Consider the following 24,230-nt stretch of genomic DNA (forward strand, 5'->3'; position numbering starts at 1 on the left):
TCACTCTGGTATTGACAAAGGTTGTAGCAAACCAGCTGGGACCTGATGCTCGGCCTTTACTTGTTGACAGAACAAGCATTTGGAAATAAACTCCGCAATGTCTTTCTTCATACCAGTCCACCAATAATGTTCTTTGATGGTTCGGTACATTTTAGTACCTCCAGGATGCATTGCAAATGGTGAAGTATGTGCTTCATTTAGAATTTCTTTCCTCAAGTTGTCATCTTTAGGAACACATAATCTACCTTGAAAAAATAGTACTCCATCCTCTCTCAATGAAAAATCAAGCTTTTTCCCATCTTGAACCTCTTTGACTAATTTCACGAGATGCTCATCTAACTTCTGTGCTTCTTTCACTTGCTTAAGTAGAACTGGTTTGGCTTGCAAACTAACAACAATGGAACCATCAGAATTAAATGCAAGAAAAACATTCATGGCTCTTAATTCGAGAAACAAAGACAAAGGACTTAGAGATAAACTTGCAAAGGATTTGCGACTTAAAGCATCTGCAACCACATTGGTCTTACCCGGATGATAGTCAATCGTGCAATCATAATCTTTGATGAGTTCAAACCACCTACGTTGTCTCAAGTTTAACTCTTTTTGTGTACCTAAGTACTTCAAGCTCTGGTGATCAGTAAATATATGAAACTTTTCTCCATACAAGTAATGCCTTCAAATTTTCAAAGCAAACACAATGGCTGCAAGCTTAAGATCATGAGTAAGATAATTCAACTCATGTGGTTTTAATTTTTGAGAGGCATAACAATCACTTTCCCTTCTTGCATGATAACACAACCCAAACCACGACGAGATGCATCACTATATATCACATACACTTTCCCTTCAGTTGGTAGAGTAAGTATAAGAGCTTGTGTCAACAAGGATTTAAGCTTTTCAAAGCTCTCTTGGCATTTGTCATCCCACGCGAACTTGACTTCCCTCCTCAAAAGTTTAGTCAAGGTAGAGGCTATAATGGAAAAGCCTTTGACAAACCTTCTATAGTATCCTACTAAGCTCAAGAAGCTTCTAATTTCAGTTGGACTTTTAGGCAGTTTCCATTCAACAATAGCTTGGATCTTACAAGGATCCACCTTTACACCTTCAGCTGACACAATTTGTCCTAGAAAAGCCACTTCAGTAAGCCAAAATTCACACTTGGAAAGCTTAGCATAGAGTTCCCTCTGCTTCAATGTTTGCAAGAAAATCCGGAGATGTTTATCATGATCTTCCCCACTCTTGGAATAAATCAGAATATCATCTATAAAGACCACCACAAATTGATCAAGATAAGGCTTGAATATACGATTCATAAGATCCATGAACGCCGCAGGAGCATTTGTCAACCCGAATGGCATCACAAAAAATTCATAATGGCCATACCGAGTCCTAAAAGCAGTTTTTGGAACATCTTTCGCACTTACCCGTAATTGGTGATAACCATACCTCAAATCAATTTTTGAGAACACACTAGCACCCTTCAGTTGGTCAAATAAGTCATCAATCCTAGGCAGTGGATATATGTTTTGATTGTTACCTTGTTCAATTGTTGGTAATAAATACAAAACCTAAGAGTGCCATATTTCTTCTTCACAAATAAAACAGAAGCTCCCCAAGGAGAAATGCTGGGACGAATGAAACCTTTCTCAAGAATTTCCTGGAATTGAATCTTCAAGTCCTTCAATTCTGCTGGAGCCATCCTGTAAGGAGTGATAGAAATAAGAGTAGCTCCAGGAACAAGATCTATAGGAAACTCAATCTCCCTTTCCGGAGGCAACCCAGGGAGGTTATTCGGGAAGAGATCAGGAAAATCACACACAGTAGGTATGTCCTTGAGACTTGGACTCTCCAACTGTGTATCCACTATGTGAGCAAGATAGGCATCACAACCTTGACGAATCATCTTCCTTGCCAAGACCGCAGAAATAATATTAGAAGTTAATGATATTTCTCCTTGAGCAACTATGTCAGAGTATTCATAAGTTTTAAAAGTTACACGCTTCAACCTACAATCAACTAGGGAATGATGTCTATGCAGCCAGTCCATACTGACAAAAACATCACAATCCTGGAAGGCATTTCAATCAAGTCCGCAGGAAAGACCAGATTTTGAATCATGAAAGGACAATCTCGATACATTTGATTACAAACAAATTGATGACCCAATGGACTTTTGACAAGCACATCATTGTCAAGTCTCACAGATTTCACATTTTCAGGAAAAGCAAGTGATGAGCAAACATAGGAATGAGTAGAACCAGGATCAAACAAGGTAACAACACATAAGACAAATAAGTACCACATCCACTCCATCTTGGTCATCCCTCTGTCTCATAGCATAAAATCGTGCAGTAGCTCTTGACCCACTAGTCTGATTATCTCCACTTGAACCCGCTGCTAGAGTGTTTCTAGATCTTGTACCTCTGTTCCCTTGAGAAGGAGTAGTAATATGTTTCTGGACTGCCCTCAGAATATGGAGAAGACATAAGATTAGGATTAGGACAATCCTTCACTTTGTGATCAAGGCTTCCACAATTAAAACAAGCACAAGAAGCTTTCCTGCAAGTACCATAATGATTCTTCCTACATTGAGCACAAGCGGGGATATGAGTCTTGCTTTGGCCATGACTTGAAGTGCTAGCAGAAGAAAAATTTGATCGACTTAGCTTATGTTGAGCTAACTTGTGAACACTACTAGTCCTAGAATGATCAAACTTCCCCTTTTCGGATGGACCTCGATAATCTGAATTAGATTTTCTTGACTTGTTCTCATTTCTTCTAGCTTCTTCCTTGTCGATTCTTTCCCAAGTAAGAGCAGCTGAAACTAGTTTGTCAAAATTCTCATGTTGTAGGACCGCCACAGATTTTCGGATGGAGTAATTCAACCCATATTCAAATCTCCTGCATTTATCTTTTTCATCAGAGATATTACCTCCAGCATAATGACAAAGCCTAAGAAACTTATGTTGATACTCTATAATAGAAATACTCTTTTGCTCTAGATCCAGAAACTCTTTCTTCTTTGCATCACAATAGAAAGGAGTGACATATTTCATATGGAATGTGTTTCACCTCGGAAAATCTTCCGTTGGTACGCAAGTGCACGAACTAGTGAGGAGTACGAGTATACGATATGTTCATAAGTAAGCAATAACATTTGACGACCCTAAGTAAGATTCCAAAGGCAATTGCAATAAGAGATAGGATATGCTCCATAATGAATAATTATAGGTTTTGGAAATGTGAAAAGTTGCAAGTTTGCATTCTGGCCAGTTGGTCGTAAAATGAAATACGGACCGTGAAATGGTATACGGTCCGTAAACTGACATGTCGTATTTTGGCTTCCAAAACATCAACTTTCTGCCAAATGATTAAATGGTTAAATACGGACCGTAAAGCGGTTTACGGCCCGTAAACCGTGATCGTAAATCACCATGTTTTAGCCTGAGTTTCTAGTTCTGTTATGATTAAATACGACCACGAAGGACGGTCCGTAAACTGGAATACAGACTGTAAACCAAGTTTACGACCACTGTGCACTTCAAATAAGATTTTTAAGACATTAAATAAGGGGACCAAGGCTTATTTCATTTCACTTATACATCACACCCCTTCTCTCTAGAACATCTCTCTACATATATTCCACAAGAATTCAAGGATATTTAGTGATCAACAACATAAATCAAGGGAATCAAGTGTAAGAAAACAATTAAAGATCATCCAAGGTCAAGAAATCCAAATGGAGATAAACTAGGGTTTTGCTCAAAGTGGAGTATCATCAACTAGAGCTTGTTCCTACAACATTTAAGGTAAGATTCATGATATTTCTATGTTGTTTAAGGTAGTTAAGAGTTGAAATACTTGGATTGTAGAAGAGTATAGAAAAAATGAGTCATGAATGTGGAATAGTGTCGTTTTGAGAAATAGTATGAATTGAGCTATGGGTCTTAATGTATTGTGATGTAAATACGATATAAATGATGTTGAGAGCATGAGATGAACAACGTATGTAAACGGACGTCGTGTGTGTTATGGCCATGGTTATGGATGAATTGAATGTAAGTCTAGAAATATGGATAATGTGAATGAGTAATGGCTATTGTTATGGCATCGTGAATTTGTTATTGACGTTTGGGAGTTAAGATACGTTATGGAGGAGATGTTGTCCGATTTTCTCTAGCTTTAGCCATATATGCTAGCTATCGATTCTAATGATAGTATAACTTCGATGAAGGTAGAAACGCTAGCATTGGAGGAGAACGCGCAAGTGTAGAATAGTGCAACAGAAAGGTATGTAAGGCTAACCCTTCTTTCACAAGGCATGGTTATTTGGCCAAACATCTAAATCTTCCATAAGTCTGTGATGTCTCATAAATGATTCGATCTTCCGAGCTATTAAGCTCACGATTCTTGATATGCTACGATCGTGCTAAGTTCTTTGTATGACGAGTAAGCCTATAAAGACAAGTGTGATGAATGATGATAATAGTGATAACAATATTGATGACGACTATAATAGTGATAGCGATGATGATGACGATGACGATGATGATAGTAATGATAATAGTAAAGATGCTTATGAGCTATATGTATGTATGCCCTTGTATGGCTACTATGAAACACCGAGCTTATATGGCCGGGTAGTATATGTATAGATGTATATGTATGTATGTTTACGTAACGCGCGCACACCACTACAGTTGGGTACGGATAAACAGAGCCTTGGTAGGGCCAGGTATGTGTAACACTGAGCCTTGGTTGGCCAGGTATGTATGACCACCGAGCCTAGCTATGGTCGGGTACGTGAAACACCGAACCTTCGGGGTCGGGTATGTTATGTAAATGCTATGTATATGATATGATTATGTATGTGATATGATTATGTATACAATATGAATGTGAATAAGGGTATGTATACGAATACGAGTACTAATATGGAACGGATACGAACATGGATACGGATACTGAGGTATGAGCACAAACACACATTAGAATGGAAAGTTTCTACGAAAGGCAAGTAAGTGCCCATGGCGATAATATTACCATCTCCCATCTTGTGTTATTTCTTATGATGCTCATTATGCTTCTACATTGATATTGATCATGCTTTACATACTCAGTACATTCTTCGTACTGACGTCCTTTTGTTTGTGGACGCTGCGTCATGCCCGTAGGTGCACAGGGAGACAGGCTTGATCCATAGCTGCTTTCTCAGAGATTGCATAGCCGAGCTTCATTTCATTCGGAGCCATAACTTTTGGGTACTTATTCTTTTGTGTACATAATTATGGGCATAGCGGGGTCCTGTCCCGCTCATGTGATATGTTATACTCTTCTTAGAGGCTCGTAGCCACGTGTATATAGTTAGACATGACCGGCCTTGTCGGCCTATATTTTGAATATCTTTTGGTAGCCTTGTCGGCCTATGTATATTTGATGTGGCCTAGATGCCAATTATGATATAAAGGCATTGTCGTCCAAATGGACTAGTATGATGAATGAATAGATTAATATGTTTAACTGTATGGCTCATCTAGATGTAAGCATAAGAGTAAGTTAAGGGGTGCCCGGGTGGGCTAGCACCGGGTGCTCGTCGCGGCCCTCCAGACGGGTCGTGACAAAAGTGGTATCAGAGCAGTTCGGTCCTAGGGTGTGTCTACAAGCAGTGTCTAGTAGAGTCTTGGTTATGGGTGTGTTGCGCGCCACACTTATATGCAAGAAGCTGCGGACATTTTAGGAATAAATTACATTCTTTCTTCATAAGAATCGTGCGATAGAGCTATGATATAAGAAATTCTTGTTCCTTAATCGTGTGTTGTGTATTTCAGAAATGCATAGAAAGAGAAAAGCTACAGCAGCCTAAAAGGGCAAGACAGTGGCAGAGAAGCGGGCTGAAAGAGCACCCGCCACCGGTAGTAGAGGAAAGTGAGTGTCACACCCCGACCTTACTAGGGTGTGATGGGCACCCGACCCCATACTTGGAGCCGAGCGAACCCGCTGACTCTTATTACATATATAAACTCTGGAATCAATTCAGTATAAAATACATAGTAAGCTCTCAATATTTTTTTTTTCTTTTTATAAGTAAAGTCTATCATCATATAGGACCCGTGACGTGAAACATAATACCATATCGACGGGCGAAGCCGTCTACAAAGCTGACACTCTATACCCACGACTCTGTCTGCAAAGTCTCTAACATAGAACAAAACATCATAGCATAGTACGCTGACTCGGCTACACTCCAGGGCCAAATGGAGCTCGCCAACTTCGCTGGAACATCTTCTATAATGGCTTCGGCTCATCTGGGTGTACCTGCGCGGCATGAAACGCAGCCCCCGAAGAAGAGGGGTCAGTACGAGCAATGTACTGAGTATGTAAGGTATGAACAACAATACAAGAAGAGGTACCAGTGGAGATAATCACAAGGGAATCATATGGCATCTCGTAAGGAACATATCATGTCATATCATATCGTGTCATATCATATCATGTCATATCATGTCTTACCGTATCATATCATAGCATGTCATGTCGTATCATATCATATCATGTCATATCATGTCTTACCGTATCATATCATATCATATCATATCATAGCATGTCATGTCGTATCATATCATATCATGTCATATCATGTCATATCATATCCTGTCGTATCATGTCATATCATGTCATATCATATCATATCATGTCATAGGGAGTCATATAGTGTATCATAGGCTGATTGAAATACATGTACATATGAATGCCACTTAGGGCGGAAACCATGCATGCTTATCGGGTCATATCATATCATAGCACCGAACAAGTCAGCTCGCCCACATAGCGCCGAAATATATCGGCTCGCCCATATATCCCGCGTCCGGGCATCCCGCGTCCGGGCATCCCGCGTCTGGGATGATAATGCCAGCTGACCAGGTGGCGATGAAACATGTTTCCCTTCCCCATATCCCCATATACATGTATCCCTTCCCCCCTCCCATATACATATATAGCATGCATGAGAGCCCAAGGAAAGTCATGTGTCTATCGGAGTGACGTAAGGTCGGTAACCTCCGATTGTATTGTGGAATCATCATGGTCGACATGTCACGCCTTGAAGGAACAATTATAAGGCGGGACTATCAATGAAGAACATTATCTTGGGAAAACATAAAACGGGATCATAACATATTACCTCGTGTACTTTAAAACCTTTAAAATAGTCATTATCCAAAAGTAGCTTAGCATTTCATATCGTCGTATTCATGGTAAGAACATATTCTTGGCATATTCGTCATAGACACTTTCTCATGTCTGGCTTCATTATTATCATCATAACTTCGTAGTCGTTGTTTTAGTTATAAAACTTTCACAATCGTAAAACTTGGATTTTGGAGAAAAATGTATATTTTGGAAAACATTTATAACTTTTGGAAAGGAAATCATGTTTTGAATTCATAACTTCTGGCTTTTGAAAATAAGGACGTTATGGGGAACATATGAAGACTCAGAAACATATTTCGGGTCAATCGGAATTAGTATACGAAAGTTATGAGCGTTTGAAGTTCAGAACCTTTTATGAACATTTCAGAAGTCATTTTTGGAAAATCATTCTTATCATAATCATCATAGAACATTCTCAATCTTGACATCATCATTGTCATCGTGAAACATATCCATCGTCATTGCCATAAGGGCTTACGACACCATAACCTTTATTTTGGAGAAATACGAGCATTTTGGAAAACATTGACGGGTCATCGGGGAAGCAAGCATACCTTAGAATCATAGAAATCTAACTTTCAAAACAAGGACGATATGGAAACAATTACAAAATTATAACATCGGGATCATGCCATAGAAAGAAAGGGAAGAGCCTTAACATACCTGTGCCGCGACCAACTTGTTACGCTCACCCGTCCAAACTTGCTAGTCTACATTCAAAAGAGTTCATGCATTCATTTAGATCCTTGGTCATATACTTGCCTTAACCTCTCAAGCACATTCATTTATATTCTGCCGAAATTTCGGCAGCATCTCCCCTGTAAATACACCAACCCCGAGAATATGGCTCGGCCCCAAATCGACAACATCAATCCGGGAATTTAACCCGGCCAAATCAACAACAAAACTAACAATTATTCTAGCAATATTCCAACATTCAATTTAATTCGATTTAACTCAATCCAATTCAATTTAATTCATTCTTTCTTACACAACACCTCATACTTACGGCCAATACTATGCATATACAACTACAACTTCAACATGCATAATTTCGTACTTTTCATTCACTTTTACACATTACAACAATGCTCACAACCATCCATAACACATGAAAGAAGATTGGATACATACCTTTCTTTCTTAACTTCTTCTTACTTGACTAAGCTCCACACTTGCACAACAATTGCTTTACTAGTTCCAACACCCACTCCATGTTGTAGAGGACCTTCCATTAGGTAGGAAAAGTGGAGGAAATAATTGTTTTGATCACTACTTCAAGGGGCTAAATTTTTACCCCTTTGGCCGTGACCTCTCCTTCTTCTTTCCCTTCTCTTTTTCTTTTTGTTTTTTTGTTTGTCTTCAACTAGAAGATGAACTTGCATATATATATATATATACCTCCAAGCATGTGAGGGGCACATGCCCCTCTCTAGAAAACTCTTCTATTTTCTTTATTTTTCTTGAAAATAAATCAAGAAGACCATTTGTCTTCTTTTACAAGCTTCTCCCATTTTTCATCACATGGCCATAAAGGAGTGGGACCCACATTTCCACACACACACACACACTTGCACGGCCAAATGGCCCCTTAATGAACAACTTGTGAAATTACCGTTTTGCCCCTCGACTTTTCTCAATATTACCACTTTGCCCTTAGCTTTCTACACCATTTGCATACTAATAATAGTCATAAATAATACTCATAACAACCCGTACATGAAAATGATTTCTTAAGAAATAACCTCGCCCTTAACTTTCCACGTCGACTTTGAAATTTCCAAACGTACAATATGCGGGCTATAACATCCTCCCCCCTTTAGAACATTCGTCCTCGAATGTTCAACTGACCTTATAGGGTCTTGTAACGTTTCGGGATGGGGTTTCTTTTATAGTTTCCTGTTTTCTCCATGCTCATTCCATATAGTCGAGCCTTTCCGTCCTCGTATGGGTCTTTATTCTGTGTCATGGGTTTTCTAATCTACTGGGCCGACATTTTATCCCTGTCTGTCTCAGATCATCTCTTTTCTGTTACTGTTTCATGACCAAAAGGCACATCTTTAGATCCTTACCACACTTCTCTTTAATCTTTCCTCTCGTACCTCTCGATACAGGCATACTTGTCTTTGACCTCATGTGTTGGTGCTCATTTCGTTCATCGTTACTTCTTGTAAACCTAATATGGCCTCCCCCCTTTTAAGGGGTTCCTTATATGCTCATAGTCCTTTATGAAGTCTTCGCTTGTACCTTTATCCCTCACCTTCTTTTCCAGCTTTGTGCCTAACATATCGAAAACTTCTTATCTTAAGCTTTCCTTTTACTTCCTGTCTAGGTCCTCATTTGTCCACATTTCCATACCTTTCTATCCTTTATTCGTCCTTTCACTTGCTTAGCTCTCTTGCTCATAATTCCTTCTACGTGTTCATATTATAACTGTGCGTACATATTTCTTAGGCGTTCCGCTAGTTTTGCTCTCAGCACAGAACCCTTACAACTTTCATTCTCCCAATCCTTGTCTATCAAGCCTCTAAGCATATTACCATAGCTACATACTTGTCCTTTTTCAGATCTTTCACCTCAACACCATCACCATCCTGGGCATTCTTTCTCTTACTTTACACTCCTCTACCCTGGTCACCATTCTCTTAGACCTACTTGTTGAAATCAACTCTCAACCTCTCCACATTTCTCCTTGTTTCCTTTTACCTCACTCTATCTCGTCTCATATGCCTACTTGAATTTTCATCCTAGTGGTCTCGTACTTTTATCATCAATTTCTCGCGGTGGTTTCACTCACTAAGGTTTTCTTAACTCTCACCTTTTTCCAACATTTAGGCTTTCTATCTTTCATCTACTCACCCTCTTTCTTTTCCGAGTATCGTTATACTAGAATTTCCAACCTCAACCTATAGTAAAATAATAACAGCTCACTCGCAGCACTTGTACCATTTACTCTTGCTATCCCTCGGACTTCGGTACCTTTACTCTATTAACGCCTTTTATACCGTAGCTTCGGTTGCTGGAACTCACACGCCACCGATACAATCATATACGGGATATCTTACACATTCATATATACATACATATTCACTATCAACTGGTTCACAAAATACTTCCAAGCGTTGCTCAAGCCTATCCTAATTCCAAGGTTATGATGCATTTTCTGTCTCTTTACCGAGCTAGTCTGCCCTGTTTCACGCGTCTTCTTATGGTCTCCAGCCACCTTATATGCCGTAGTTTCACGTAGGCTAATCTAGTTTTCCATTTATCTTTTATGTCAGAATATGTAAAATTCCTTATAAACTTCCCAGGGGGTCACCCATCATGGAATTGCTCCCAGTTGAGCACGCTTAACCCAAAAGCTTCACTGAAATGCGGTGCCTTAATGCTGATATTTTTGCGTCAGCTCCCTCTCATGACCTTTATTACCTGTTCTGGGGCAAGTCGAAGTCTTACAGGCTCCGAAACATTTTCGTAACACGTCCTTTCTTTTATAATTACCGTTTTACCCTTTTGGTTCCCGATGTTCACCTTCCACCTGTGTGTATGACTACCTCCTATCTTGGGCTTCCAGATTCCCGATGGTAGCGACCTTGCCTTTGTTGCTACGCCCAAATCCATAACCTTGTTGAACCAACGCATTTCACTTATTACCTATTCACAATATTTCTTTTTCATGCTTCTTCCTGTGGGGCGTACCCATTCTGGCAGAACCTCCTTTACCGTCCCTATTATTCAAAATCTGTACGCGGCCAATGTCATCAATGTCTCACGGAACATACGACTATATGGCACATCCCCGCCATCCATTACTTTCAGTTCAGGTAACAGAACAATTATCCAGGCTTACCTTTGTAACTTGCCATCTCGTCACTTGTCTTCTTTCGTCACCACTAAGCGTCTGCGAAGATTGATGGTTAGTTTACGGAATATTATTTCCTATGATTTGGCTCTATCGCACGATTTAAGATAGAAAGAAGGTCAACATTTCCTAAATGCCCCGCAGCCTCCTGTTTATAAATGTGGCCGGCTTCACACCCATAAACAGGACTCTACTGGACACGACTTTGCAGACAACCCCTTAGACCAACCTGCTCTGATACCACTTTGTCACACCCCGACCTTACTAGGGTGTGATGGGCACCCGACCCCATACTTGGAGCCGAGCGAACCCGCTGACTCTTATTACATATATAAACTCTGGAATCCATTCAGAATAAAATACATAGTAAGCTCTCAATATTTTTTTTTTCTTTTTATAAGTAAAGTCTATCATCATATAGGACCCGTGACGTGAAACATAATACCATATCGACGAGCGAAGACGTCTACAAAGCTGACATTCTATACCCACGACTCTGTCTGCAAAGTCTCTAACATAAAACAAAACATCATAGCATAGTACGCTGACTCGGCTACACTCCAGGGCCAAATGGAGCTCGCCAACTTTGCTGGACCATCTTCTATAATGGTTTCGGCTCATCTGGGTGTACCTGCGCGGCATGAAACGCATCCCCCGAAGAAGAGGGGTCAGTACGAGCAATGTACTGAGTATGTAAGGCATGAACGACAATACAAGGAGAGGTACCAGTGGAGATAATCACAAGGGAATCATATGGCATCTCGTAGGGAACATATCATGTCATATCATATCGTGTCATATCATATCATGTCTTACCGTATCATATCATATCATATCATAGCATGTCATGTCGTATCATATCATATCATGTCATATCATTCTACTCGTATAGTATTTTGTGGGCTAGTAGATAGTAAATATATATAAATATATAAAGGTGTAGCGTATCCCATATATGATTGTATCGGGGGACATGTGAGTCCCAGCGACCGGAGCTACGGAAAAAAAAGGGCATTGATCACGCGAGGGTACCGAAGTTCGAAGGGTGGCAAAGATAAACGGTGAGACTGTTGCCAGGTAAATTATTATTGTTCTACTATAGGTTAAGATTGGAAATTCTAGTATAACAACACTTGGAAAATAAAGAGTGAGTAGAGGGAAAACAAAGAGATCAAAGTATCGTAGGGAGGTGAAAGGTAAGAAACCTCAAAGAGATGAGGGATAAGGGATAGACCAAGATTTCGTAGAAGGACTGTTGGCATATAAGGAGCCCCCTAAAGGGGGGGAGGCCATATTATAGTAGACCTAAAAAGGAATTGCAACACTATCAAGTGTCAGAAAAGGAAATCTATTAGCTTGGAATCAGAGTTTAAAATATGTCGACGTGTCGCAAGAATACTTGGGAGAAGAGTAGAAGCGAAATAACAATGAGTATACTAAGAGATAGACCTGAGGATAAAGAAATAGCCTACGGCTACATTGAACCGTTAAGTAAGGATTGTGTACTAAGACATGGCTTCCATTACGGTGCGGTGACGAGACAATAATAGAAAAGGAAAGACCCGGAAAGAACAAGGATAATGAGGTGACACAGTGAGTTAGAAAAACCTATAACATGGAGCAATGACTCGTGAAGGGTCAAGGAGTTCGATTGTAAGGAAAATAAGGTAAAGGATAAGGAACGGGCATAATGGAAAGAGCAGCTATAAAAGAAACCCATGACATGGAACGAGGACTCATGTAAGGATCCAGGAGTTTGATAGTAAGGAAAGTAGGATAACAGATATGGAATGGACATGGAGAAAAAGGGCAACTATAAAGGAACCCCCTCCCGAAGTGCTGCAAGACCCCACAAGTTCAGTTGAACATTCGAGGATGAATGTTCTAAAGGGGGGGAGGATGTTATAGCCCGTATCTTGTGTGTTTGGAAATTCCAAAGTCATCGTGGAAAGTTAAGGGCGAGACCATTTTCAAAAATTATTTTAATGTACAGGTTGGTTGTGGATATTATTTATGAATATTATGGTATGGAAATATTAAGGAAGGTTAAGGGTAAAAAGAGAAATTTGCAAAATGGTGCATGGTAATATGGTGAAAGCCTAGGGACAAAATGGTAATTTCAAAATGTTCAGGAAAATCCTCGAAATTTCCATGTTAGCCGTGTGGCATAAGTATATGCCCATATTGCTTTGGGGACTAAAGTGTACAAAAGAAGACATTTGGTCTTCTTTGACCATGTGAGAAATTCAAAAGAAATTCAAGAAAAGGAAAGAAAACTCTAGAAGAATAAAGAGGAGGGCATGTGGCTATTTTGTGATTGGAGGGACCTAATATATATATATGAGAGGTGGTCATCTTATTTCAAGAATTTGGAGAGAAAGAAAAACAAAAAGAAGGAGAGCAAGAACATAGGCCATTTCGGCCAAGACCTTGTAAAACTAGGTCCTTGAAATCGTGTTTCAAAAATTAGTTTCTTCATGTATTCCTACTAATTCAAGGGTCCTCTACAACATGGAGTAGTTGTTGTAGTAAGAAAAGCATTGGTTGTGCAAGTTGGAAACCCTAGCCAAGTTGAAGAAGCAAGTGGAAAAAGGTAAGAATCAATCTTCCTTTATGTGTCATGGATGTTTGGTACATGTTTTAGTGTGTAGAAATGAATGAAAGTCATGAAAAATATGGATGTGGAGTTGTGGTCGTGTGTATGTGCTGTGGTATGGGAAGATTGGATTAATTTTATGTAGTGTGTTGCTTGTTGTTGTAATGTATAGAAAAAGATGGAAAATTCATGGAAAATATGAATGTAGTGTTGTGGCCAAGAATGGTGATGTTTTGGTAAGCTATGATGAATTGATGTCATTTAATATTCTAGTTGATGTCGTTGTGAATTCCATGATGTAAAATGAGAATTTAATGACTAGAAGTGAAGTTGTGATTGTTTGTGGATTATGGAAAAAGTTAGTGTGACATTGGTATGGTTTCTTATATGTGATAATGTGTAGGATATAAATGTAATGCATGAACTTGGAAGTGAGACATTTGTTTGGAAGGTTGTAAGTTGGGTTGTGGTGATTAAATTTGAAAGAAGGAATTAAGTTGTTATTGTTCTTGTTAAATTGGAAAGTGTTGGACGAAGTAGTATGTTGATTAAAACGTTTTGAATATCATATGAATTGATTTGAATCGAATTGAATTGAAGTGTTGCTAGAATACTTGTTGGTATTGTGTTGATAGTTTGGCCGGGTTGAATTCCCGGATTGTTGTTGATTAAAATTTGCCAAGTTGAATTGTTGGGGATGGTGTATTTACAGGGGAAATGCTGCCGAAATTTCGGCAGACAAAGTGCTACTCTAAAGAATCAACTTCTAAATGCTCTAATCAATGCTTGGTAAACGTGATCAATTTGTAGATTTTGGCGGATTTGCAACGTGAATTTGGAATAGCATAAGGAGCGGAAAGAGGTATGTAAGGTCTTATCCTTTCTTTCTTGGCATGTCTTAGGCATACTAGGTTGGATATGAACCTCGGGGACAACCCTATTCTCCGGAATCCGTACCTAAAGTTTCCCCTATTTCATTCAGTAGAATTGAACTAGGAATTGTGTGAAATGTTGGAAAAACTTCCTAAACCTCTAGAACTTGCATAAATAGGACCCGACTACCTTGAAACCCTCACAAGTAACGCCATGACATGTAACATATGCAAACTGTGTACGCTACCTCATTCGGCCCGAGGTGGGCCCATTGTTCCCGGATTTTCCTTATTGTTCCGCTTGACTTATTTTGAAGCAGAATCCAAAGGAAACTTTTGATCCTTATCCCGATTATCAAACGATAAGTACTGTACCATTCTAATGGAAATATGTCTATGATGACCATGATAACGATGATGCTAAGGAAGAGAATACGTCTATGATAAGTATGACAAGAATGATTCCATGACTAAGAGTCTTAAGCTAAGGATCCAATATGAGTATGAGAGTGTCCACCTAGTTCTTGATTTTAATTCTATTCCTTGGTTATGATACCATCCTCTAAAGGTTCTAAAGCAGATGAATTGATTTCTATGACATCCATGATTTCATTCTATGTTTCTTTTAACACTATTCTCCGTTGGTAGTCTCGCCTTAAAATACTCGTTCCTTCAAGGTGAGACAAAGCGATCACGATTGTTCCATAACGCAATCGGAGGTCACCGACCTTACGTCACTCCGATGACTACATGATTTTCTTTGGGCTCTCCTGCATGCTTATATGACATATGTATATGAAATATGAATATGTACATGGGGTGGGGAGAAGGGATACATGGGGATGGGAAGGGAAACATGTTTCATTGCCACCTGGTCAGCTGGCTTATCATCCCAGACGCGGGATGCCCGGACGCGGGATATATGGGCGAGCCAATGTATTTCGGCGCAATGTGGGCGAGCCGACATTGTTCGGTGCTATGATATTACATGATATACTATGATATGCTATGACATGATACGATGTGAAATAAGCTCTATTTTTTATGTCTATGAAAAAGAAATGTTTTTGAAAGGGAAAGACAAACATGCATGGTATTCGCCCTCAGCGGCACTCATATGTACAGGTTACTCTTTTATCCTATGACATGTTCTATGTTTCCATGCAGTTATTACCCATACGCACATTTCTTACTATGTTACTACTCCTGCCTTATATACTCAGTACATTGCTCGTACTGACCCCTCTCCTTCGGGGGATGCGTTTCATGCCGCGCAGGTACACCCAGATGGTGTGCGGTTTGATAGAAGATGTTCCAGCGAAGTTGGTAGACTCCACTTGTCCTGGAGTGCTGCCGAGTCAGAGTATATGAGCCATGATGTTTTGTTCAATGTTAGAGACTTTGCAGACTGAGTCGTGGGTACAGAGGGTCAGCTTTGTAGACGGCTTCGACTGTCAATATGTTATTATGTTTCATGTCACGGGTCCTATATGATGATAGACTTTACTTATGAAAAGAAAAGAAAAAAAAAATTGGAGAACTTACCATGTATTTTATTTTTAATTGATTCGAGAGTTTACATATGTACTAAGAGTCAGCGGGTTCGCTCGGCTCCGAACATGGGGTCGGGTGCCCATCACACCCTAGTAAAGTCGGGTTTGTCACACCCCGACCTTACTAGGGTGTGATGGGCACCCGACCCCATACTTGGAGCCGAGCGAACCCGCTGACTCTTATTACATATATAAACTCTGGAATCAATTCAGAATAAAATACATAGTAGGCTCTCAATATTATTTTTTCTTTTTATAAGTAAAGTCTATCATCATATAGGACCCGTGACGTGAAACATAATACCATATCGACGAGCGAAGCCGTCTACAAAGTTGACACTCTATACCCACGACTCTGTCTGCAAAGTCTCTAACATAGAACAAAACATCATAGCATAGTACGCTGACTCGGCTACACTCCAGGGCCAAATGGAGCTCGCCAACTTCGCTGGAACATCTTCTATAATGGCTTCGGCTCATCTGGGTGTACCTGCGCGGCATGAAACGCAGCCCCCGAAGAAGAGGGGTCAGTACGAGCAATGAACTGTGTATGTAAGGCATGAACGACAATACAAGGAGAGGTACCAGTGGAGATAATCACAAGGGAATCATATGGCATCTCGTAAGGAACATATCATGTCATATCATATCGTGTCATATCATATCATGTCTTACCGTATCATATCATAGCATGTCATGTCGTATCATATCATATCATGTCATATCATGTCTTACCGTATCATATCATATCATATCATAGCATGTCATGTCGTATCATATCATATCATGTCATATCATGTCATATCATATCATATCATGTCATAGGGAGTCATATAGTGTATCATAGGCTGATTGAAATACATGTACATATGAATGCCACTTAGGGCGGAAACCATGCATGCTTATCGGGTCATATCATAGCACCGAACAAGTCGGCTCGCCCACATAGCGCCAAAATATGTCGGCTCGCCCATATATCCCGCGTCCGGGCATCCCGCGTCCGGGCATCCCGCGTCCGGGATGATAATGACAGCTGACCAGGTGGCGATGAAACATGTTTCCCTTCCCCATATCCCCATATACATGTATCCCTTCCCCCCTCCCATATACATATATAGCATGCATGAGAGCCCAAGGAAAGTCATGTGTCTATCGGAGTGACGTAAGGTCGGTAACCTCCGATTGTATTGTGGAATCATCATGGTCGACATGTCACGCCTTGAAGGAACAATTATAAGGCGGGACTATCAATGAAGAACATTATCTTGGGAAAACATAAAACGGGATCATAACATATTACCTCGTGTACTTTAAAACCTTTAAAATAGTCATTATCCAAAAGTAGCTTAGCATTTCATATCGTCGTATTCATGGTAAGAACATATCCTTGGCATATTCGTCATAGACACTTTCTCATGTCTGGCTTCATTATTATCATCATAACTTCGTAGTCGTTGTTTTAGTTATAAAACTTTCACAATCGTAAAACTTGGATTTTGGAGAAAAATGTATATTTTGGAAAACATTTATAACTTTTGGAAAGGAAATCATGTTTTGAATTTATAACTTCTGGCTTTTGAAAATAAGGACGTTATGGGGAACATATGAAGACTCAGAAACATATTTCGGGTCAATCGGAATTAGTATACGAAAGTTATGAGCGTTTGAAGTTCAGAACCTTTTATGAACATTTCAGAAGTCATTTTTGGAAAATCATTCTTATCATAATCATCATAGAACATTCTCAATCTTGACATCATCATTGTCATCGTGAAACATATCCATCGTCATTGCCATAAGGGCTTACGACACCATAACCTTTATTTTGGAGAAATACGAACATTTTGGAAAACATTGACGGGTTATCGGGGAAGCAAGCATACCTTAGAATCATATACATCTAACTTTCAAAACAAGGACGATATGGAAACAATTACAAAATTATAACATCGGGATCATGCCATAGAAAGAAAGGGACGAGCCTTAACATACCTGTGCCGCGACCAACTTGTTACGCTCACCCGTCCAAACTTGCTAGTCTACATTCAAAAGAGTTCATGCATTCATTTAGATCCTTGGTCATATACTTGCCTTAACCTCTCAAGCACATTCATTTATATTCTGCCGAAATTTCGGCAGCATCTCCCCTGTAAATACACCGACCCCGAGAATATGGCTCGGCCCCAAATCGACAACATCAATCCGGGAATTTAACCCGGCCAAATCAACAACAATACTAACAATTATTCTAGCAATATTCCAACATTCAATTTAATTCGATTTAACTCAATCCAATTCAATTTAATTCATTATTTCTTACACAACACCTCATACTTACGGCCAATACCATGCATATACAACTACAACTTCAACATGCATAATTTCATACTTTTCATTCACTTTTACACATTACAACAATGCTCACAACCATCCATAACACATGAAAGAAGATTGGATACATACCTTTCTTTCTTAACTTCTTCTTACTTGACTAGGCTCCACACTTGCACAACAATTGCTTTACTAGTTCCAACACCCACTCCATGTTGTAGAGGACCTTCCATTAGGTAGGAAAAGTGGAGGAAATAATTTTTTTGATCACTACTTCAAGGGGCTAAATTTTTACCCCTTTGGCCGTGACCTCTCCTTCTTCTTTCCCTTCTCTTTTTCTTTTTATTTTTTTGTTTGTCTTCAACTAGAAGATGAACTTGCATATATATATATATATATATACCTCCAAGCATGTGAGGGGCACATGCCCCTCTCTAGAAAACTCTTCTATTTTCTTTATTTTTCTTGAAAATAAATCAAGAAGACCATTTGTCTTCTTTTACAAGCTTCTCCCATTTTTCATCACATGGCCATAAAGGAGTGGGACCCACATGTCCACACACACACACACACACTTGCACGGCCAAATGGCCCCTAAATGAACAACTTGTGAAATTACCGTTTTGCCCCTCGACTTTACTCAATATTACCATTTTGCCCTTAGCTTTCTACACCATTTGCATACTAATAATAGTCATAAATAATACTCATAACAACCCGTACATGAAAATGATTTCTTAAGAAATAACCTCGCCCTTAACTTTCCACGTTGACTTTGAAATTTCCAAACGTACAATATACGGGCTATAACAGTGAGTCCCAGAGTGCGGCTCAGTCTCAGTCCTCCCGTTCAAAGCCTACATTAGAGGAGCGTGAGGGAGCCTCAGCCCCAGCTCCAGCACCTCCGGCTCCTCCACCGGATGCTTTGGGCCAAGATGTGAAAGAGGCCATTAATTTGCTGACTCAATTGGTTGCGGCCCAGACTCAGAGGCAAAGTTCAGGGCAAGGTGATAGGACTGTTAATGCAAGGGCCCGTGACTTCATTACTTTGAACCCTTCGGAATTCTTTGGATTAAAGCCGGAAGATGACCCTCAGGATTTCATTGATGGTATGTTGAGGATGCTCCGATTGATACATGCTTCGGACACCGAATAGGTAGAGCTAACGTCGTATAGATTGAGAGATGTCTCGATCCAATGGTATACGGTTTGGATGGCCTCACAGGGAGCTAATGCACCGCCCCCGATATGGCAAGAGTTTGTTGATGCTTTTCTCCGACACTATATGCCTCCGGAAGTTCGGCGAGCTAGAGCCGATAAGTTCTTAAATTTGAGGCAAGGTAGTATGAGTGCTCTAGAGTATAGTCTCCGCTTCAATTCCTTGGCTAGGTATGCTTCAGCCATGGTAGCGGACATGGGTGACCGAGTGCACCGATTTGTGAAAGGCCTAGGGCCACACTTGATGGATAGATGCCTGACTGCGTCCCTTCAGGACGGTATGGATATTGCGCGCATTCAGGCCCATGCTCAGAACTTAGAAGAAAGCTTGCAACAGCAGAGAAGTGAACGCGAGCAAGATAGGGGACATGGCAAGAGGGATAGATCTTTGGGTCCGACGAACGAATTTAGAGGTGGGCACAGGAAGCAGTTCCCCAGACATTCAGGCTATTCTATAACCAGTGCACCTCCACGGTTTTCAGGCCAAAGATTTGATAGATCTACTCGTTCAGGGCCGAGCCCGAGTTTTTCAGGGTCTCAGTTTAGGGATGATTCAGGTCAGGCAAGGCCACCCGCCCTACGATGTTCCCAGTGTGGGAAGTTGCATTAGAGTCGATGCCGATTGGGTTCAGATGTTTGCTATTCATGTGGTCGACCAGGCCATATCATGCGTGATTGTCCTTCGATTCATGGTAGAGGTGGGACCCAGCCTTCAGGGTTAGTAGTCGGATCCTCATCTTCCATGCGCCCTATGGGGCCAGGTTCACATGGGCCAGTCGGCCATGGTAGAGGCAGAGGGAGAGTTCCTAGTTCTAGCGGTCCTCAACACCGTATTTATGCTTTGGCTGCACGCCAAGATCTTGAGTCTTCTCCTGACGTGGCCACAGGTATATTATCGGTATTCTCTCATGATGTATATGCTTTGATTGATCCGGGCTCCACATTGTCATATGTTACTCCATATATTGCGGGTCGATTTAGGGTCGAACCAGAGTCGATCAAACCTTTTGAGGTGTCGACACCCGTTGGTGAATCGGTGATAGCTAGCCGAGTATATAGAAATTGCATAGTTTTGATTTGTGACCGCCGTACTATAGTCGACTTGCATGAGCTAAAGATGATAGACTTTGACGTCATTATGGGCAAGGATTGGTTGGCTTCTTGTTATGCCAATGTCGATTGCAGAATGAAAATGGTTCGCTTCCAATTTCCGGGTGAACCAGTCTTAGAATGGAAAGGGAATACAGCGTCGCTGAAGGGCAGGTTTATTTCCTATATAAAGGCAAGGAAAATGATCTGATAGGTTGCATTTATCATCTAGTTCGGGTTCAAGATGTAGAAGCCGAATCACCGACTCTTCAGTCAGTTCCCATAGTAAATAAATTTCTAGATGTGTTCCCGGAAGATCTTCCAGGCCTTCCTCCCGAGCGGGAGATTGATTTCACAATTGATGTTTTGTCGGGAACTAAGCCTATATCTATTCCTCCTTATAGAATGGCTCCCGTAGAATTGAAAGAGTTGAAGGAGCAATTGAAAGACTTGCTTGATAAAGGCTTTATTAGGCCTAGTTCATCCCCATGGGGAGCACCCGTATTGTTTGTCCGAAAGAAAGACGGCTCTTTGAGAATGTGCATTGATTACCGGCAATTGAATAAGGTGACGATTAAGAATAAATATCCTCTTCCTAGGATTGATGACTTATTTGATCAATTGCAAGGTGCCAGATGGTTTTCAAAGATCGATTTGAGGTCCGGGTATCACCAAGTGAGAGTTAGGGAGAAAGATATCCCTAAGACAGCCTTCAGGACAAGATACAGTCATTTTGAGTTTCGGGTAATGTTATTTGGGCTAACTAATGCACCGGCGGTGTTTATGGATCTGATGAACAAAGTGTTTAGGCCCTTCCTGGATTTATTTGTGATCGTATTTATCGATGACATCTTGGTATATTCTAGATCCGAGGCAGAACATGCGGATCATTTGCGTACTATCCTTGGAGTTCTTCGAACTCGAGAGTTGTTTGCAAAGTTTTCCAAATGCGAGTTTTGGTTGACCTCAGTTGCATTTCTGGGGCATATTGTTGCAGCCGATGGTATTCGAGTGGATAGTCAAAAGATTGAGGCGGTAAAAACTTGGCCAAGGCCCACAACTCCTACGGAGGTTCGTAGCTTTCTTGGCTTAGCAGGTTATTACAGGAGATTCATTGAAGGTTTTTCTTCTATTTCTGCACCGCTCACAAAGTTGACCCAGAAATCGGTAAAGTTTCAATGGACAGATGCTTGTGAACGTAGCTTCCAAGAGTTAAAGGGTAGATTGACTTTTGCCCCAGTTTTGACACTTCCAGAGGGATTGGAAGGATATGTTGTTTATTGTGATGCTTCAGGTGTTGGACTAGGTTGTGTATTGATGCAACATGGTAAAGTGATTGCGTATGCTTCAAGGCAATTGCGGAAACATGAGAAGAATTATCCAACCCATGATCTAGAATTGGCCGCAGTGGTTCATGCATTAAAAATATGGAGACATTATTTATATGGTGTCCATGTGGATATTTATACAGATCATAAGAGCCTTCAGTATATCTTTAAGCAGAAAGACTTGATTTTGCGGCAACGACGATGGTTAGAATTGCCAAAAGATTACGACGTTGATATCTTATATCACACTGGAAAGGAAAATGTTGTAGCTGATGCCCTTAGCCGCAGATCGATGGGAAGTTTATGTGATGTACGACCAGAGGGAAGAGAAATGGATCGTGAGCTCCAACAGTTAGCTAACCTAGGAGTTCGAGTAGTGGACTCAGGTAGCAAGGGAGCTACTATTCAGAATTCAGCAGTCTCGTCGCTAGTAGCAGAAGTGAAAGAGTGACAATACGAAGATTCCATGCTAATGCAGTACAGAGATACACTCCCTCAGAAAGAGGAGTCCTCATTTGATATTTCAGGAGACGGAGTTCTCCGATGCCGAGGCAGATTATGTGTTCCCGATGTGGCAGGGTTACGCCACCAGATTTTAAGAGAAGCTCATTGTTCTCGTTATTCTGTTCACCCCGGTGCGACGAAAATGTATAACGATCTTAAGTCTATATATTGGTGGAATGGAATGAAGAAAGATATAGCGGAATTCGTAGCTTAATGTCCCAATTGTCAACAAGTGAAAATCGAGCACCAAAAGTCGGGTGGATTGTTGCAAGCTATAGAAATCCCAACTTGGAAATGGGAAGTGATTAATATGGACTTCATTTCAGGCTTACCCCGTTCTCGACGTAAGTATGATTCCATATGGGTGATTGTGGATAGACTCACAAAGTCAGCTGATTTATTACTGGTCAGAACGACCTTTGTGGCAAAAGATTATGCAAAGCTTTATCTTGAAGAGATAGTGAGACTCCATGGTGTTCCAGTATCTATTATCTCCGATAGAGGAACTCACTTTACAGCTAATTTTTGGAAGTCTTTCCAAGAGGGTCTAGGGACCCAAGTGAGCCTTAGCACGGCATTTCACCCACAGACCGATAGGCAAGCTGAGCGCACCATTCAAACTCTGGAAGATATGTTGCGAGCATGTATGCTAAACTTTGGAGGAAATTGGGATGATCATTTGCCCCTCATTGAATTTGCTTACAATAACAATTACCATGCCAGCATTCAAATGGCACCGTACGAAGCGTTGTATGGGCGAAAGTGTAGATCCCCGATTGGGTGGTTCGAAACAGGAGAGGCCAGACTGATAGGGCCAGACTTGGTCCAGCAAGCTATAGAGAAAGTTAAGCTCATACAAGATCGGTTGTTAGCAGCCCAAAGTCGTCAAAAGTCCTATGCGGATAATCGTCGAAGAGACTTGGAGTTCAGAGTGAAAGATTGGGTATTCTTGAAAGTGTCGCCTATGAAGGGTGTAATGAAGTTTGGCAAAAAGGGAAAGCTTAGTCTCCGATACATTGGGCCTTATGAGATCGTACGAAAAGTGGGTAAGGTAGCCTATGAATTAGATCTACCTCCGGATTTGGAGTCAGTCCATCCAGTTTTTCATGTCTCAATGCTTCGAAAATGTGTTGGAGATCCTACTAGGATCATCCCAGTAAATGATGTGCTAGTGATAGAGAAATTGACTTACGAAGAGGTACCCATTGCCATACTAGATAGGCAAGTACGGAGGCTTAGAAACAAAGAAGTGGCCTCAGTTAAGGTTCTATGGAGAAGCAGAGAACGAGAGGAAATGACATGGGAAGCGGAAGAAAGTATGCGATCCAGATACCCGCATTTATGTTATATCCTGCATTTTCGAACGTCGAATTATTTGTAAGCTGAGGTGGGGCCCACACATCAAGATTTTTTTTGGGACATGTGAAAAGTTATATGAATCGTATATGTAAAGTTAAACACAACCTGTGAAGGGCCCTGGGGCCAAATCAAAGTGGAAGCCCTCCAAACGAATATTTTTAACAAAACGTTTTCGGATGACCTGACTTGGAGGGGAAAAAACGGCATTATAAGTTCGGAATTTGGGAAAACGTCCAGAAATAAAAGTTGTAGATAATTGAAATAGCTTTCCAATGGTAGGCCGTGGGCTCCCAGGTGACGTCGGTACAA

General features: G+C 40.7%; 1 protein-coding gene across 1 annotated transcript; it reads right to left on the reverse strand.

Annotated features, from left to right (window-relative positions):
• LOC132624143 (uncharacterized) lies at positions 1-3,056 on the reverse strand. Its single transcript, XM_060338967.1, has 5 exons — positions 2,422-3,056; positions 2,152-2,326; positions 1,564-2,068; positions 838-1,261; positions 1-673 (listed from the first exon to the last, which is right to left on the reverse strand). The coding sequence occupies exons 1-5, from the start codon at positions 3,054-3,056 to the stop codon at positions 1-3; spliced, it is 2,412 nt and encodes an 803-aa protein (XP_060194950.1).
• Between the last annotated feature and the right edge of the window lie 21,174 nt (positions 3,057-24,230).

The sequence above is a fragment of the Lycium barbarum genome, chromosome 12 (assembly GCF_019175385.1).
Source record: "Lycium barbarum isolate Lr01 chromosome 12, ASM1917538v2, whole genome shotgun sequence".
NCBI classification, from domain to species: domain Eukaryota; kingdom Viridiplantae; phylum Streptophyta; class Magnoliopsida; order Solanales; family Solanaceae; genus Lycium; species Lycium barbarum.

Bases quoted from the DNA above. Each gene is read 5' to 3' on its own strand.
- LOC132624143 (XM_060338967.1), bottom strand. From the start codon at position 3,056: ATGAAATATGTCACTCCTTTCTATTGTGATGCAAAGAAGAAAGAGTTT. The intron at 1,262-1,563 runs GTATTTATTACC...TGGTCTTTATAG, and splicing joins ATATGGCACTCTTAGGTTTT to ATGATATTCTGATTTATTCC. The intron at 674-837 runs GTATGTGATATA...GAAAATTTGAAG, and splicing joins CTACCAACTGAAGGGAAAGT to GCATTACTTGTATGGAGAAA.